Below are 18,231 nucleotides of genomic sequence, written 5' to 3'. Positions count from 1 at the left end.
CAGATCAAATACCCCCAAAAAAGCATTTTTCTGCATTTACGGACGTTTTATTGACCAATAAACGAGAAAATAAATTAATCAACAATAAAAATACTTATTTGTCGCAGCCCAAGAATACAAACAAAACTCTGGTATTATTTCTGATATTTAGGCTGCATGTGTTTGTCTCATATGAAGTAAAATATTGTTGATTAATACCACAAAGGGGAATTTTTAACCTCACAATTGAGAGTAAGAAAAGAGGATAAATCAGAAAAACAGAAGAAGGATATGAAGGACACACATTTAAGGATGTTTGCATGAATGAACTGCACTTGAGATCCTGTTTTGACTGCAGCTAACAAGGTGTACAGTTGATTTTATACATAAAATAAAAATAAAAACGTCTTTTCCAATCATCCTGTGGCCTGTACTGTTTAAAAATCAGACTGTTTGATGCATTAATAACATTATAGGAGCTGCAGTTGCATTGTTAGGTTGAATTGTTCTATCTTAGGCTATTTAAACCTATTAAAGCAGCTGGATTAACTCTAATTTAGTTTAAATTAAAGCAGAAACATGAGGGGAGCTGCTCTCCTGCCGCCCTACTTTGTGCGGAGGAAGGAGACGGTGGGAGGCGCACACCGCCTCAAAGAGCGCAAATCGAAAGTAACCTGAACGAGGAAATCAAAAAATCACACGGGACCGACATCTTGACTTGAGCTGCTGCCGAACTCGTCTGAATCCAGTTTAAAGAATCCGAGCGGGTTCGTTTCTTACATCCAGCTTAAAGCAGAACAAAGTTCGCTTCGTCATGTCGAAGGCGTCGACTCTGAGGATCAGCAGCACCAGCGCGAGGCAGGTGAGTCTACCTGCAGGGACTCCGGGTTCCCTCCGATCAGGGCTCCAGCTGACATGAAAAACTTGTGTTAAAGTGAATTTAATGCAGATTTAGGCTTAAATATTGAGACAGAGTCGGTTTGAGGCGCGTAAAGCTGCGGAAAGTCCCTCCGGAGAGGAAAACGAAACTAAATCCGTGACTCAGCAGCTTGAAAAGAACTGACTTTATGTGGTTTTATTTTCTGTTCAGGTGGAAAACTACCGCCAGGCTCTGTACCGGGAGGTGAGTTCAACCGTTTAGATGTGGACTGATGCAGGTTTATCACCTGCTGCAGCTTCTAACGAGACTTTGTTTCGCTTCCAGGCGGAGAATCTGTTCTCCAACATCATCCCCCAGAAGATCGTGAAGCTCGACAACCTGCTCAAGGTTCATTTATCTCATTTATTGTCCCCAACAAGTGCCAATTATTGTCCTAGTTTATAAGATTACAGATAATAACTAATTTTAAAGTATTTATTTACATGTTTAGGGGCCAAAATTATAAATAATGTCCACGTGTTTGCAAATATTAATTAATTCTTTGACAGTATGAAGTCATAAATGACAGCTTCACTGTGTTTAAATCTGTTTAAAAAAGTCAGTATTTCACATGTATTTTCTCATATTTAAAAGACAAGGACTGAACAATGGTAAAAGCAATAAATTAATTAATTAATAAACTATTATTTTACCTGTTTTTAAAAAAAAGATAATTAACATCTAGTGAAATTACAGAAAAAAATGTTGACTATTAAAAAAAAAAAAAAAAAAAATAGAATAAAAAAATAACTCTGTACATATTGTCCACACCTATAATCTGTATTTTTTACAAATAGTAATTAATTTTTTAAATAATATGTGACCACAAAACAACCTGGTTTTAATGTTCCTAAATCTGCTAAAATATATAATAAGTTTTTTACAGATTTTTGCAGTTATTTCAAAGATAAAATATTTATATTAAGGACTTAAAATAGTTTTAAAAAATATTGTTCATTTTGTAGATTTCCCTTTTTGTTAAATTACAGATAACTTTTTTTTTTTAAATTAAAAAGTATTAATTTTCACGTCAATCCTAAAGAAAGGCTTAAAATGAAAATCAAAATCTGTATTTTCTTTAAAAGTAATTAATTCTTTTTAAAATATTACTGTTTCTACGCTTTTAAAAAAATCATTATTTTACAGGTATTAGATAATAAAATATTTTAAATTATTTGAGAGAAAAAAATAGATATATTATAATGATAGAGAAAAAAAAACAAGGTCACCGTAAATAATGTTTAAAACTCACTTTTTTTGTATTTAAATCAGCCAAGACATTAAAATAATTTACAGATATTTGTTGTTATTTTTATTGTTTTAGCAGCTTTTTTAGCAGATTGTTCCGTCCCCCTGATAGATTATATTTAAACGACACCTTCACAATGTTATACAGAGAAACGGAGAAAATCCAAACCCTCACCTTACCGAGAACCCTTCAGCAGAACCGGGTTCTGGGACGGCGGCCGTCTGCCTTGTGGGGCTGAGGGTGACGGAGAGAGAACAGGAAGCAGACAAACAATAAACACTGAGGAAGCTGCGACATCAAAGCTGTTTCTACTAAAAGTGTTACCAACCCAGACCTCATCATGTGTTTTTATTTTCCAGCATGACGCCCTGAACATCACAGACATGACGTCCCTCCACGCCCCCCTGGACATCCCCATCCCAGACCCTCCTGCCCCGGAGGACGAGGTGAGAAGTCAGATTTTGGACATTTAAACCTTCATTATTAGTTTGTTTTTTTAGGTAATTAAACACTTAAAGCGGCTCGTGTGCAGCAGCAGTTATCAGTTACTGATGTGAATATCTTCTTTAACATATTTAGCTTCGTTTGAGTGAACTAAACACATTTATCGTCCAGTTTAGTGTCAAATATCTGATTATTGCACAAATACTGACACAAATACTCTAAAATCTGCACTGAGAAGTTACCAAATGTGACAGAAAACAGGTTCTCACAGCCAGTTGTGCTTCTTTAGTGGTGAAAACTGTTTCCTTCCATGATAATAAGACGCATTTATTTGCAGAGTAATTAATCAGAATTAGTGCCAGACATGGATTAGCTTCTATGGCTAACAATCGTTTGGTTGTTTGGATGAATATTTGTTCCTTTCATCCAGTTCTGTGGTTTTATTGACAGATTCACAGCTGACCTGATGTTAAAAAGGCTCCACAGAAGATTAAACATTAAATTTACTCCTAAAACTCAACTAATGTGCACAAAACAGCCTCCACATTTAAATGAGGTGCAGTCAGCTACAGTCCAGGCTGAACAATCTCAGGTTTTCTTTGTGCAGTGGGAATGAATCGAGAGTTCAGATGAGTTAAACTAAAGCTGCACGACCGGTTCTGCAGCCTGAGTCCTGCCTGTAATAATTAAAACTGTTGAAAAAGTCCTGAGGAACAGGGACAGACTGTCTTTAGGAGTGTCTACGAAGCTCTTCCTCAACAACCACAGAAAAGCTCTCAAGTAATAAACATTGCTGAAAAACACAAGCATGAAATTAGGTTTTAAAACCAGAAAAATATTATTTAAATCAGAAACTTTGCAGCTAAAGAAAGCAGAGTCCTCGTTTCTTCTTGTATATGATTGAATGTTGGTGGAAAAACACATTTAAATCTATTTTACTTACAGCCGAACACATAACATCACATTAAATAACATTTTTAAAACCTTCAACTAAATAAATGCAAATAAAATGTTTAATTAAATCACATTTGTCTCCATTTTTCCTAATTAATCACGATTCTGTGACGTTTACGTGACAAGTTATGAAGCATTAAACACAAAAACAGCAGCGCGATCTGAAGCTTATCGACGTTTGATTCTCTGACTGAATGTTTCAGGAAATGGAGACGGACAAGAACGAGGACGAGGAGAAGAAGAAGAAGAAAGGTGAGGCGTCGCTCTCGTCTGAGTCGGAGCCCGACGGCCGGGAGGCGGCGTCAAACTAAATCTTGTTTTTGCTCCTCAGCTCCGAAATGCGGCTTCATCAAAGGAAACGAGAAAATCCAGGAGCTGCTGGACTTGATCAAACCAGAGATCGTCGCCTTCAGAGAGACTCTCATCACTGTAAGTGGATCACAGACACTCTGAAGGTCGAGAACGATGGAAAACACCTGATTTGACTCACTGTGGGCTCATCGTTCACTTCAGTGTAAAGTCAGGAATGTCTTCTGTGCAGCGTAACACAACCATAAAGCACTAAATCATGACAAAAGAGAAAACGAAAGATGGAAAAATGGAAAAAACCTGCATGTACAACTTTTCTGTTTTGTTACCAACACACCGTAACTGTTTTTATAACCATTTGGAAACTTTTAGAGCCATTTCTGCTCCACCATCTCTGATTTGTCGGATTATTTTTAAGCAAAAATACAGATATTTCTAAAGATGTTTGCACAATTTTATCTTGATATACAATAAATATTTTTTGAACGTATATATTAATACCAATATTTTTGTTTTTCTGGTGCAACGTGTCATTTCTGCTCAATTAGTTGTGACAGTACAACAAAAATTACTCGTTTTTAAAAAAAATGTAAACAAACATTTAATATTAAAATTGTTCTACAGGTTGTATTTTATATTTTTTCATAAGCAGCAACATGTGATGCAGAAAATATCACTAGTTAACATCTGATTTATCAGTTTCTTTGTTAATTTATTTCCTCATATTTCACCTCACCCATGATCAGAGGTGATTTGGTCTACTTGTCTAATATTGTAGATTAGAAATAAAAGTGAAGATTTCAGGCTTTTATTTTGAATATTTCCTGAGATGTTGTCGTTCAAACAGCCTCAAATTTCAATTTAAGAAAAAAAAAAAACCTGCCGACAGTGGATAAGAATCTCAGAAAGGAGCTAAAATTCACAAATATCTTTATAAATATGCAGATTTTAACATAGAATCGAGCAGAATTTATTTTTTAAAATGATGATTTCACCCTTTTTTCACACTTTCCGGCTGCGAAATTGGATAATTTGGGTGATTTAAGAAATAAAAAAGCAACATGACTATCAAGCGTTCAGAGGGTTTAGTTGATATTAAAATATGATGCTTTAAAAATGAGAATGAACCTTGTGCTCTGTCCCGTAGCTCACCTGCTGGATTCAGCACCTCATTCCAAAAATAGAAGACGGAAATGACTTCGGAGTTGCCATCCAGGTACAATATTCTTCTTCTTTTACATGTTTTCATGTTGCATCTCCTTTTTTTTATTTATTAAATGTGCTTTTTTTCTTCTTGACCCACAGGAGAAAGTGTTGGAGCGAGCCGCCGCAGTAAAGACCAAAGTGGAGGGTTTTCAGACCAACGTCAACAAGTAGGCTGGATTTACATGATTCTGTTTTCTGGACTTTTATTAGAGCTGCAGGATTTTTTTTTTTTTTAAAACTGTCTTTGTTTAAATCTTCAGGTTCCTTTTAGATCGGGGGGACGCTGTAGCCAAAGCCTCCAAAGAAAACCATGTGGTGAGTGAATGAGGGTTTGAAATTAGCACATAAATATGCTGATGTTCTAGATTTTTTTCAGCTTATTTGACAGAAATCTATGAATTTCCCTGTTATTTCTGACAATTTGGTTTAAAAAAAGTTGATTATGCTTGAATAAATTAACAAAACTGATATATATCTTTTCTTATGACACCAACATTTCCTCTATGCAGGAAAAACCTTGTTGAACAGCTTCCAGGAAACGACTAAAACCAGCACTGAACGCATCATAACGACATGTTTTGTGTATTTAATTCCTCTAAAAAGCTGAGTTTCCTTCACTACGCGGCTCATTTTGACCGTCCTGATGCCTCAAACGCTCTCTAGAGGACAGAACGTGGATTCATCCGCTGATTGTCCCCAAATATTTGATTATTTTCTCCATTAATTTGTCTCTAAAATGCAGGAAAATTCTGAAAAATGTCAATTAAGGTTTCTGAAAGTTTTACCCACGACCCGAAAATAACAGAAAACAGAAAATAATCACATTTAAGTCGCTGAAAATCTGAGAATTTTGACTTTTTTTTTCCCTAAAAGAAAAAAAAAAAGACTCAAACTGATTAATGAGTCAACACTAAACAAAAGCCTGTTTACTTCCTCCAGCTGGGACTTGTTTTTATCATTTAAACGACGTATTTGTGAGCTGATTCTAAAGATTGATGTCATTTATTAGAAAGATAAAAGCTTGGAGCACGTTGCTGGTTTTCTTATGCAGCTGTGAGGAAAAGTCAAAAAGCTTCTGCCTGAAACTTTAAATTTGAGAAATAATGACAATAAACGACTTTAACTCGTCTCCCTCAGATGGATTACCGCAACCTGGTCCACGAGAGGGACGAGAACATGTACAGCGACATCAGAGTCATCACTCTGGACCTCCGCGGCTTCTACGTAAGTCTGACTACGAATAAAATACTTTTTTTTTTTTGACAAGAATTATTGGATCATTGTTCATATTTGGGCCTTAAACTGTTCTGAACACATAAAAACTGATTATTTATATCATGTTTGAAACTCTAAGGAGGTTTAATTACAGTATTAGAATAGAAAATAAACAGATTTATGAAAATATTTAGTTTAACTTGTGTTTAAAATGTCTGGTTTCAGCCTTAACCTACATTATAAACACATCTGAAATCCAACTAATTTAATGTAAACTCTTCTTCTGGAAACATTTACTTCAGTAAATATACATTAGTTCTGTATTTCAAGACAAGTTTCATGTGGAAATCTGACTTCTTTCCTCTATAAGGTTGGAAACTATGAGTTAGGATACTATTAATGTGCTTTTTAGAGGCTTATTTAGTGGTAATTTAATGTGAATTCTCAATTTTGGAAGAGTTTACTAAAAGTAAATCGACTGTAGTCTTGTATTTAGGACATGTTTAGTTTGGAAATCTTACTTCTTTCCTCTAAAAAGGTTGGAAATTGAGTTAAATGACTATTAATGTGTATTTTAAAGGCTTATTCTGGCATAAATTTAATGTAAAAATAGCATTTATTCAAGTAAATAAACTGCAGTCTTGCATTTAAAGTGATGTTTAGTTTGGAAATCTGACTTCTTTCCTCTAAAAAGGTTGTAAACTACTAGTTTAGTTATGACTAATGTGCTTTTTTTTAAGACTTATTCAATGTTAATTTAATGTAAACTTTTAATATGAACACATTTGCATCAGTAAACATTCTGTAGTCCTGCATTAAAGAGATGTTTAGTTGAGAGATCTGACTTCTTTCCTCTACAAAGGTTGGAAACTACTAGTTGAGTTAAATTAATGTGTATTTTAAAGGCTTATTCTGGCATAAATCTAATGTAAAAATCGCATTTACTCAAGTAAATAAACTGCAGTCTTGCATTTAAAGTGATGTTTAGTTTGGATATCTGACTTCTTACCTCCAAACGTTACTGATAATGTTTTGTTTTATTACTGATCAATACTTTAAAATGAATCAGAGCATCTTTTAACTTCTGAGTTTCTTTTTTTTTTTTTTTTTTTGCTGTTTTAAGACTTTCGTCCACTTTTCTGTCATCCACGGACATTAAAACACCTTTTTTTTCAACCCCTTTTCTTCAGGCCGAGCTTTACGACATCACCAGCAAAAACCTGGAAAAGATAACCAACCCGAAAGGAGAAGAGAAGCCCTCGATGTACTGAAGCTGCCGGAGAAAGGAGGCCGAGTTCTGGAGGCGCCACTGGGACAGAACCCACAACCCTCTGCTGTAATGACAACCTGGTGAATTCAATATCAATCATCTCCCTCTGTTCACCCATAAAACATTTAAAAAAAGTAAAAAATGTGATTCTCAACTTTGCTTTTCCAGTTCAATAAAACACCTGTACCGTAGTTTTATCTCTTTTGTTTGGTAACACTTGAGGATTTATGCACTAAATTGAAGTCTTTGGACGATGAGCGAATAAAGAAAAGCTCGTTTTTTTTCAGATTTTGTGAGATTCTTTGATTTATTTGTAACAAAAACAGCTTTTTTTTTTGTTTGTCATGTGTGAGACACGATGCGCTTCTCGTTTATCAAACACTCGGTCAGGAATCTGGCTACAAAAATATTTTCGCTCCCTCGAGATCGAGAAGGAAAACCGGTAATAACAATAATCACATAATAATAAACTCAGGAATACCAACACAGGAAAGGCTTTTATCCACAACAGAAAACCGTCTCAGCGTCCAGGGGTTTACACTTCAGGTCCTTCTCCACCAGGGATGAGCTGCAGAAGAGGAAATAAATTAATATGATTTAAATGATGAAGGCTTTAAACAACCAGAACGCAACACCTGGAGGATTCAGAATGAAAGGTCCCGTCTTCCTTTGCCTACCATGGTGATGTTATTGCCATTGAGGAGGATCTGGTCCAGTTTGGTTATTCTTCTTCCCTCTGGTGTGATTTCACTGGAACACAAAAGAGCCGAGTTAAATCAGCAAATGATTAAATTAAGAAACACTGTGGTTCCAGCAAAACCAACATTTACTCACAATTCTGTCACATCCTCCAGGACCATGTCTGGAACACTGGGTTAAGGACAACGTGTTGTTTAACAGACAAACAGTAAAATGAGCCCATGTTCAGGGGCTACAGTCCCCGACACAGAGGTCATGGGTTTGAGTCCCACTCATGGCCCTTTTCAACACGTCCTTCCCCCATTCTTCTCCCCCACTTTCCTGTCTCTCTCTCTCTCTCGACTTTCATATCAAAAAAGGCGACAAAAGGCCCCAAAAAAATCTATAAAAAAAAAACAAAACAGTAAAATGACACATTAAGTAAAACAGAAGCTTTTCAGAAAGGATACTGACAAAGTCGTCGAAACCCAGCAGGGTGCCGACGATTTCTTTGTCGGTTTTCATGACGATGTGAATTCGGGAGCCGATACATTTGTCCACCAGCTCTGCAAAATCAAAGACAAAGAGAAATTACACGTTTTAATTTCATTTCCTACTTTTTAAAAAAAAAATTCCTAATTAAGTTCTCAGTTAGTTCGTTACGTTGCTACTTAAATCATTTGTTTGATCTTCCTACACTTTTGTCAGTATTCGTTAACATGTTGGTTTTCTGTTCTAGTGGCTCAATGGTTTGTCTATAAAATGCAGAGAACTTGTTAAAGGCAGCTTCCCACAACCCAAGGTGACATCTTTAATCAGATAAAATACAATATATTCACTTTATTGTGTCATAAAGCTGAGAAAAGCAGCAAATAGGCAGTTTTGAGTGGATAAGTACAGAATACAACAGCCTCGAGACAAAATTTAAAAAGATAGATAAAACCAGATTTAAAAGGATTAAAACAAAGTGGAACAGGATTAAAATAAAACTGTAGAATACAAATACCAATGCAGCTACAGCGCAGCGCAAGAAAAGAGAGCTGAGAATGACTTCAAATGTCTGTGGTTGGAGTTTCAGATACGTGAAGCACAAACAGTTATAGTGTTTTAAAAAAAACACAAACCTGAAGTCACTAAAATATGGATTGTTGTCCATTTTTATGCTTAAGAAATATAAATAGACTCGTAAATTTGACCTCACAAATACTGATCTTAGCCTCAAAAATCCAGTATCAGTTGTGCCATCAGTTTTCTATCTAAGGATCAATTAATTAAATAGAACTGTTTCCTCACTAATTGATGAGTTGTTCTATGAATTGCTCTCCTGTTGGAAATCTCAATCAACACAGCCTCCTTTGATAAACCTGCTCTCTCTCTGTCTAGCTACTATTTACTAGTTTAACAGGGTATTATCAGCATATTTCTTAAATTGTTAAAATAAGTACACTTAAGTTTAGCTTTAACACAAATTGTAGGTAAACTGCTTTGTTTCGAGGTGCCACTGGTTCTGGCTGTCACATAAGTATTTAACCTCATACATTTACTTTATATGTTCTGTCCTGGTCCCATATTTTCATATAAATAACAACGTGACAGAGAAAAGCAGCAAAGTTTTATTTAAGAGGCTAGAATCAGAGAATATTTTTGCATTATTTCTGTCGTAAAATTCCTGAAGCGATGAATAAATGATAAAAACATCGACTCACTAATCAATTCAGCTCTAGTTATCACACAGTACAGCTGGATTTTTACTTCTCTGTCGCTTTAACAACCAAAAAACAACAGTCTTTGATTATTTCTATCATTTCTGGACTTGTATTACAGATACTGTGCAGCCACTCATGTACATCACAACGTTAGCTAGCTAGCTGCCAGCATGATGCTAACGCTAACTAGCAAAACATGGCTAACATCTTAATTTCCGTCTGCTGCTGCGACAAACTCCGGCCACCCAAACTTGGCGTATAATAGTTTTTATAAACGTTTAGCGAGATAAAGCAGAAACACGACATTATTTAGCATTTACTTACCCAGCGGGAGCAGCTGTGACGGGTTTGTCGTTTGAGTAGCCGCCATGTTCAAACAGAAGACTTCCGGTGAAGGCGGAACCAATCGATACAAGAACGCCAGGAGCCAGACCAAAGCAATCAAACGCGAATGACTCGTCGAACATCGTTTTTTTGGTTTAACTTTTGTTTTAAACATTCAAATCTGACCAAAATTTCACAAACTCCACTGATATAGGAGCCACGATAACAAATTATTTCAAAACACCACACTGGGAAGCAAAAGACAAGCACAATACAAGTTAAAATAAACAATAAAACTAAATTGAGGTAAAAAGGAAATTTGATGAGACAGGAAAAAACAAAGAAACGGCCTTACTGAAGTCAGCTTGTGGCTCCAAAACACTGCTCTGTGCAACACTAACTTTCATGAGCTCTTTATCAGGCAGCAGATTTGTTCAGATTATTATCAGTTTTTAATTCAGAGTTTTGTGTTACGGGACTCTATGGGTGAACCTTTTCTCCTCACCATCACATACATCTCTTCTTCTGGACTATTTAAAGAGTTGATTACCCATATTAGATAAACTTATTAATTTAAAGCAAAAAAAAAACAAAAAACAAAAAAAGTATTAATAATATATAGCTGTAAATCATCATAAATAAAACTAATTTAAAGGCCCAAAGTTTGAGTCTACTGGCCTGATCATCCAGCATTCAATCTGATATTATTGTGGAACATATCTTCAAAATAGAAAGAAACTAGGGAATTACTTAAACATTGTGAAAATATGAAGTCAGAATGTAAACATCTAATTTATATTTTCCAGTCTTTCTCCACAAGATGGCGCTGCTTGTGCCGGCTAACACATGACGTCATTCTTTGTCTGTAACAAAGAGGAGTGAATTCAGGTCAAGATAGTTCCCCACCACCGTTTCTGTTGCATCTGTTTCAGCTTCCCTTTGCCTAAGGAGTCGAGTTGTTCCGCCGTTTCTCTTTAAAATACCACAAAGTTGTTCTGTTGGATTCAAGTCAGGGAGCATACTTGTCCAGGTTATAGTTTTAATTTGTTTATTTATTTTAGAAACAGTTGTGTGATTTGGTGCTAAAATATTGCTCTTTACACTTTTGCAAACTGGGAGTCACCTTATCAACCAGTAATTTGGTCTATCCACAGGTATTTATGGTACAAATGTCATCTTCCCAACACCTTTTGCTCTCATGCAGCCAACAAAACCTACGAGGAATGAATTCTATACTTCTATTTTCATTGTGTGGCTACTTGAAGACATTAACATGTTGATTTATTACTTATCTTCTTTAATTTTTGCCATCCCATCTCAAATTGTCACATTTTTTTGGGAGAAAAAATCTGCTCGACCATCTTTAATCGCATTAAGTTTTTCATACATTTATGTATGGAATATCAACATTTCCTTTTTTCAGATTCAATTATTCAGTTTCATGTGTGATATTTCATCGTTTTGTGGAACATTTAAATTTCATGTGCCATATTTTATTATTATGTGTGATATAACTTATTATCTAACTGTTACTGCTGGCATTGCATTTTGCTATTTGATTGTGTTTTATTTTATGTCAGTAATGTACTTATCTTATTGCTTTTCTTTTCTTTCTATGTTTCCGCCCTGAGCTAGATCTGGTAACAACAATTTCCAATAAAGTTTTATTTTTTATTATATGCCCAAATTGTATGTAAAATACTTTACTGCTAAACTCTATTTCATTGTCTTTATACTTAATAATATAATATAAATTTGATCTAATAATACACATGGGGTGTACTCACTTCTGTCCTAACCTGGAACCCAAATGCTAACACTGCTAACATGCTAACAACAAGCGAAGCCAGCAGCGCGCAGCAGGGAATTATTTCGCTCCGTCCGTCGGCGCAGTGAGACGACGCGGAAGAGAACCTCCTCTCCGCTGTGGTCCCGCTGCTTCTGTCCGCGTCCGAGTGTCGATCCGCGGCTGAAGAAATCAACTCCGCTCGGCGCGCTTACCTCCGATCCCCCGAGTCACAACCGACGCCGGACTGCGCCGGACAGCAGTTTGGGGGGCGGGCGGGCAAATGGATCCTCACGGCAGGGACGAAGCGAAGGGCCCGGTGCTGCACATCGTGGTGGTTGGATTTCACCACAAGAAGGGCTGTCAGGTACGAGGACCCGCTGCGTGCTAACAGCTAACGGCGGCTACATGCTAACAGCCACTCTCATGCAAACAGCGGCTACATGCTAACAGCCACTCTCATGCAAACAGCGGCTACATGCTAACAGCCACTCTCATGCAAACTGCGGCTACATGCTAACAGCTACTCTCACTGAAGTGGCATAAAGGCGCTTTTTGCTGCATTTCTCAAGGTTTTTCCACGGAGAACTGAGACAAAGCTTATTAAAACTTACTCTATTTAACAGCACAGCGCCAACATGCTCCCAGCAGGGCTAATAATGAGAATAATTAGTGGTAATAATGACATTTATGCACAGCCTGGCATCTGCAGCAGTGACTGGAGGTTCACATCAGCTGTTTGCTCTGGGCTCACTCGCTTATATAACGTGTGCTCTGCTGCCGACTTGGACATCCTTCCACTTCAGTGTATTCAACAGCAGCAGCAGCTCACAGTGTTGTGATTACAGGCTGCAGCTTGTTCCTCACTGTCTCCAGGATCTGTGTTTTATCTGCACATCACCTAAAAAAAAGCAGCATCTGCTTTTGTAGCTGTCTGAGCACATTTCCAAGCAAAAAATCGCACAAAAATACAAGATATTCTCTGATTACAGCTTCTTAAAGGAAAGGATTTGCTGCCTCTTGGTTACGAACAATTATAAACCTGCAGTCTTTGACATTGCAATGTCTTTTATATCTGAGTGTGTTTTCATATAAAATGAATTTTGACTTAATGCATAAGAATCACTGACAGAGAAGTGAGACAGATGTACAGATTGTGCAGGAATGTGCAAATGATATGCTCAGGAATGTGCAAAATCTCACTAGAAGCAGCGTAAACAGCTTGAAATGCACTAAAGGTTAATAAATGAGTGTTTCCGTTAACAATCTTAGTATGTTTTGTCCTTGATATTTGCAGCTTTCATGCAATATTTACCCCAAAGTGTATTTTAGATTTCTTTTAATTGAATAATCAATTGACAGAAAGTGAAGTAGACATATTTTAAGATATTTTTTAAGCCAAAAGAGCCTCTCAGATGTGAGAATCCCGTGGTTTTCCTTGTCTAACGTTGTAGTTTATGGAGTATTTTAGGACCAAACTGGACATTTAGTGGCATCACGTTGGGTTTGAGTTGATTGTGGTGTGATTGTTCTGATTTTGCACAGACCAAATGATCACTCGAGTTAATAACTTACAGATTAATTGATAGGAAGAGGTGACGTTTCTATCACATCATGGGTATTTGTTGAACCTAATCTGCAATCTAGACCCAAAATAATGTTAATTTTCAACAAAATCTTGTGGTTACAGCTTCTGCTGATGGATGATTTGCTGCTTTTCGCTGTTAATTTTAGTTCCAAATTGAATATTTTCAGTTTTTGATGCTTCGCTTGGATGAAATCTGACGTTTAAAGATGTTTCCCACAGTTTTCTTTCTTTACAGAAGATGATCGCTGCTAGTTTAAAGTTTACAGTCTTGTGTTCTCGGGTCTCTTTTGCTGCAGAGGCATTGATCTCAATGAGATACTTTGAAAAGCTAAACTAAACCTTCTCTGACGTGTGTTTGTCAACAAGTTGTCACCAGTTCAACCAGTAAGCGATTCTCCCTCTCAGAAAGGTTTGTTGTGGCTTCAGTCATCCTGCAGCCTCTTATGTTTCACAGTCTCTCTGTTGGGAGCCACTTTACTGACTGATCGGGTGTCACGCAAGAAGTGTTTTCAGCTCGGCTCGGCTCGGCTCGGCTTTGTTTATCCCTGAAAGTGGAGTTTTGTGCAGCAGATCATCAACAGATGAAAAATCACAGAACTGGAAGCATTTGAATTCTTCAAGGTAATTTTCACAAACAGCTTTTACAGAGAAAAATCAGCAAAAATGCTCGATTCTCCACTAGAACAGAAATCTATCGGTTCCCTTCAGGAATTATTGAATAAAACCATTTCAAGGGAGAAATTTGAGGCTTTTTGCATAAAAAAAAATCTCTGCTTGACCGTTAGAAAGAGATGTTGTGGCTCTCAGAAGTAAAAATCGTCCACAAAACACAAGAGAAGATGACAAGCAGGAGAAAGTGAGAACTAATAAATATATTTTGAAGTCTTGTGAGTCATCCTGCAGATATTTTTTTTCCCATAAACGTTGCCTGAACCAAAGCAGCCTCGCTAGAAGTGTGCACGAGCTAAATGAAGTCTACAACTAAAAGATATAAAGAAAAGCACTAATCAGAGCCGGCTTTGGACCCTTGACAGTCAGCGTTACGTCACTTTCTCCCTCAGCTCCGCCTGCAGCCACAGATTTGACGTCTTATCTCTGAAATGTGACGGTTTTCTCATGTTGGCTTTCTGTTTGGTGTCTTCTGAACTGAATCTAACAGAAACCCGCTCGGCTCACGTTTCGCTTTTATTGTCCTCGTAAACCTGTTTGGCAAAGATTCAGTCTCGTCACTCGCTGACTCGCTGCCCTTTCGCCTCCCGCGTGACAAAAGCAGCGTTAAACAGCTGCTAATTAGTCAAAGTGTACAAGTGGCTCTAATGCATCTCTTAATTATCGTCCCCCCTTCTTGAAAATCCATTAAATGTGCCGGCCGTAAAACAAACGCTGCTGTTGTTGTTGTTGCTGCTGCTCTCCGTCTGTCTTTGTGGTCTTGAAAGCAGCTGCTGTGCACAAAACAAAAAGCAGTTTGTTTTGATGTGAAGACGAGACCAAAGCTCACAGCGGTGCCGCCGTGTTTGTTGGCAGGAACGGGCCTCCGGAGCTGGAGGTTATCTGATAGGGGTCAGCGATCTCCTGCTGGGCATCACGAGATTGAGTTGCTGGCTCTTTAATCCGGCTGCTGGCCGTCCTCCTCCTCCTCTTGTTCACCTGCTGCCCATCTGCTTCTGTGGCCGCACCGAGGAGACGGAGATGCTCGGATGAAAGATGATCAGTAGAACAAAAACAATGCAGAAAAATTTTACTGATGTTTGCTTCTTCAAAACATCACAGCCACTGGAATAAAGAAGCAGGAATTAAATGTTTAAAAAAGGATAAAGTCATCAAATAAACACCAAGTTACGAGTGTTTCCTATTTAATTAAACATTTTATTTAGATATAATAGAGATTAAAACATCATCACAATAATGTTCATCAAATAGTTTCTGAGTCCAAAGAATTTTCTGGGTATTTTTTTGCTCCTGACATGTTTAAATTTTAATTCCTTTACCTTTTATCAAAAAAACGCAGCCTCTGACTTCTACATTTTTTATTTTATTTTGCCTAAACTTCTAATAAACGACTTACAGTATTGTTATGTATTAATCCTCTGAACCCCAAGCAGCAGCTGAGTGGTTTTTATTTGCTCCTGTCACGTTTTTACTCACAGTTTAATGCAATATAAAGAAAGTCCTGCACCTGAAGAAGGAGAGGAAACAGTACGACACAGTTATAAACTAAAAATGAAAGTCTTCTATTATTTATTTTACACAAATAGAATAAAACTGGCGTCCTCAGGTGTCGCCAACGCTGAAAACGTTTCCTTTACGTGCTGCAGATATTTAACTGTTTACATGTTTATTCACGCTACTCTGCTCATCGGCTCCAGGAGGATGTTTCACTTTGCTGGATGTCTCTTCCAACAACTCGCTGGATTTTGTTTTATCACTCAGGCATGTTTTGTTTTGCTCCTAATCTCTCCCATCAGCTCCTCTCTGCTCCGAGTCAACACTGCCTGCAGTTCAACCTGAAAAGTCACTGAATGCATGTGCCGAATGTTTTTATAGCGAAGCTCAACGTAGCTGTGGCAAAGGGGGGGAAAACTAATCAAGTCAATTAACACTTGATCAGAGTTGGATCACACAGAGAATTAAAACCTTTTATGGGCCTTTTTCCGTTTCAAGTCACACAAATGCAGCGATGCAGTTTGATGTCGTGGGAAACAGAAACCCTCCAACAAAGAATGCAGTCATTATATCCGACCTTCACCTTCAAACTGCCTCTTAATAAATATTTAAGAAACTTGGAAAAGACCCAAACACATACGTGTCGCTGAGATTCTCTTCAGTACGACGCCGCCAACTCTTATTTTCTTCTCATGGAAATTCCAGCAAAATTAAAGTCACTAATGGAGGCTGTTTGGTAAAGAGCATCCCATTTAGCGCCGCGCCCCGAGGGTGTGCGCTCTGCAGGAGTTTATCCTCCAAGAGTGAATCAGCGTTGTTCAGGACCAGCAGGTTCCAGGTTAATCTCGCCGGAGGCTCTTAGCTGTCTGGCAGGAGGCTCGGCTTTGTGGCGGAACCGCGACGTTTTCTCTTCCGGGCAGCTTTTCCTTGAGCTCCGTGCAAACAGGAGAAGGATGTAAAAAGGCCCGCGTAGGCTGTGAAATCAGCCATAATGGTTTAATCTGTGACTCAAAGGTGGAGGATAAAAGAGGCTCCGATGTTTAAGCCGTTTGTCAACTTTAAACGTCTGGAGGCGAGAAGAGCCGACGTTCTCTTGTAGGGAGACAGAAAGGAAATTAATCTCATTTCCTACTCGCTAATAAGTTTGAAGTTTTCCTACTATTGTGTCTTAATTTTGATTTAAGAGGTTCGTTATTACCAACACTTAACAGCTGCTGGACAGATTTCCATTAAATGTGCAGCACAGTTTTTCCTCGTCCGACACCGTCCAAGAACTTTATTGATCCCAGAGGAAGGAAATCGCTTAAGTTGGTCCCATTGGAGTCAGAAGTAAAGCACAAAATATGAACTAAAATATAAATATAGGTGGAAAAAAATATGACCCAATAATACAAACATGAGTATAAAAAATATATACATAAGAAATAAAACTATAAACATAAGAAGGCGGTAGAAGCATGAATAAAATAATAATCTAGCAAATAATAAGTGGTGTGTTAGTGCACATAATAGGTTGTGTTGTGTGTAATGTTATGCATCCAACACTTAGTTTTCTCTATTATTGTTATCATAATTGTTATTTTTTACAACAATTACACATTTACGGAGCTTTATATTTACCATAAAGTCATTCAGCAATTCAGAAAAAACAAATCGTCAGCTTTTAGTTCAGTAAAGTAGGTCATTTCTGAAACCAAATGCTAAATATTTGATGCTCTGAAACGTGAGAATTTGCTGATTATCCTTTGATTTACGTGAGAAGAAGCTGATTTCTGTGGGTCGGACTGAAACGAGATGCTGCAGTGATATTACCTGAGTGGTTACTTTGACCCAGATATGAATTAGTCAGAAAATAATTATGGAAGAAATCATTCAGCTCTTAATTCCTTATGATTCCTGCATGACAAACGTCAGCAAAATAACATTAAAACATGCAAGTAAAGGCCTCTGTGTGAACAGATTACTGCCACATTATAATAAAACGAGGACTTTAATGTTCTTCCAGGTTAAACAGTGGATCAGTATTGGATGCACATGCAGCCTGAGCTCATCGAGTGTTTCGAGTCGTTCATCCAGACTCGTCTCGAGGGTCTTCCTGCTGCTCAGTGGCTCCGTTTGTCGCCGCTGCAGCGACGCCAAGTTGGCTCGAGGCGTTGCGGCATAAATCCTCCGCATCCAGCCTCGACGGGGCTGCATCGCTGCTTCTGGCAGCGCACATCTCCACAGTTGGCCGGGTCTCCGTCACGCGCTCCCTCCATGCGACGCTCCTGCAGCACTGTTGGTCCCACAAAGGACGGTGCTCTGGGTGGCTTCTGCTTCCTGCTCGGTTCCCTTTAGTTCATCCTGCTTCCTCATAATCTGTCAGAGTTTCTCCCAGAATGTTAAACGTGAGGCGAACACACGGTGTATGAAACTGATTTGTATTCAGGCTTCGGGGTGGA

General features: G+C 37.8%; 2 protein-coding genes across 2 annotated transcripts; one reads left to right on the top strand and one right to left on the bottom strand.

The window, feature by feature from the left end:
* Window positions 1-642: 642 nt before the first annotated feature.
* On the top strand, window positions 643-7,828 carry psme2 (proteasome activator subunit 2). The gene is made up of 11 exons (XM_008305431.1): window positions 643-841; window positions 1,070-1,102; window positions 1,184-1,246; window positions 2,507-2,593; window positions 3,749-3,797; window positions 3,877-3,974; window positions 5,002-5,070; window positions 5,160-5,227; window positions 5,321-5,375; window positions 6,198-6,284; window positions 7,466-7,828. Exons 1-11 carry the CDS (start codon window positions 794-796, stop codon window positions 7,544-7,546), a joined length of 738 nt encoding a protein of 245 aa, XP_008303653.1. The 5' UTR covers window positions 643-793; the 3' UTR covers window positions 7,547-7,828.
* Window positions 7,829-7,833: 5 nt separating this feature from the next.
* Window positions 7,834-10,428, bottom strand: lsm5 (LSM5 homolog, U6 small nuclear RNA and mRNA degradation associated). Its single transcript, XM_008305430.1, has 5 exons — window positions 10,254-10,428; window positions 8,694-8,789; window positions 8,380-8,407; window positions 8,223-8,295; window positions 7,834-8,113 (listed from the first exon to the last, which is right to left on the bottom strand). The coding sequence occupies exons 1-5, from the start codon at window positions 10,426-10,428 to the stop codon at window positions 8,081-8,083; spliced, it is 405 nt and encodes a 134-aa protein (XP_008303652.1). The 3' UTR covers window positions 7,834-8,080.
* Window positions 10,429-18,231: the final 7,803 nt, after the last annotated feature.

The sequence above is a fragment of the Stegastes partitus genome, unplaced genomic scaffold (genome assembly GCF_000690725.1).
Source record: "Stegastes partitus isolate 25-593 unplaced genomic scaffold, Stegastes_partitus-1.0.2 Scaffold2504, whole genome shotgun sequence".
Lineage (NCBI taxonomy): Eukaryota > Metazoa > Chordata > Actinopteri > Pomacentridae > Stegastes > Stegastes partitus.
Note: the sequence above shows the minus strand (reverse complement) of the source record. Positions and strands in the feature narration are given on the sequence as shown.

Excerpts from the sequence above, each read along its gene's own strand:
- psme2 (XM_008305431.1), top strand. The coding sequence starts at position 794 with ATGTCGAAGGCGTCGACTCTGAGGATCAGCAGCACCAGCGCGAGGCAG. Across the intron at positions 1,247-2,506 it reads AGCTCGACAACCTGCTCAAG|CATGACGCCCTGAACATCAC; the intron begins GTTCATTTATCT and ends TTTATTTTCCAG. Across the intron at positions 5,228-5,320 it reads TTTCAGACCAACGTCAACAA|GTTCCTTTTAGATCGGGGGG; the intron begins GTAGGCTGGATT and ends TTAAATCTTCAG.
- lsm5 (XM_008305430.1), bottom strand. The coding sequence starts at position 10,428 with ATGTTTAAAACAAAAGTTAAACCAAAAAAACGATGTTCGACGAGTCAT. Across the intron at positions 8,408-8,693 it reads GGGTTTCGACGACTTTGTCA|ACATGGTCCTGGAGGATGTG; the intron begins GTATCCTTTCTG and ends CCAGTGTTCCAG. Across the intron at positions 8,296-8,379 it reads CTGGAGGATGTGACAGAATT|TGAAATCACACCAGAGGGAA; the intron begins GTGAGTAAATGT and ends TTTGTGTTCCAG.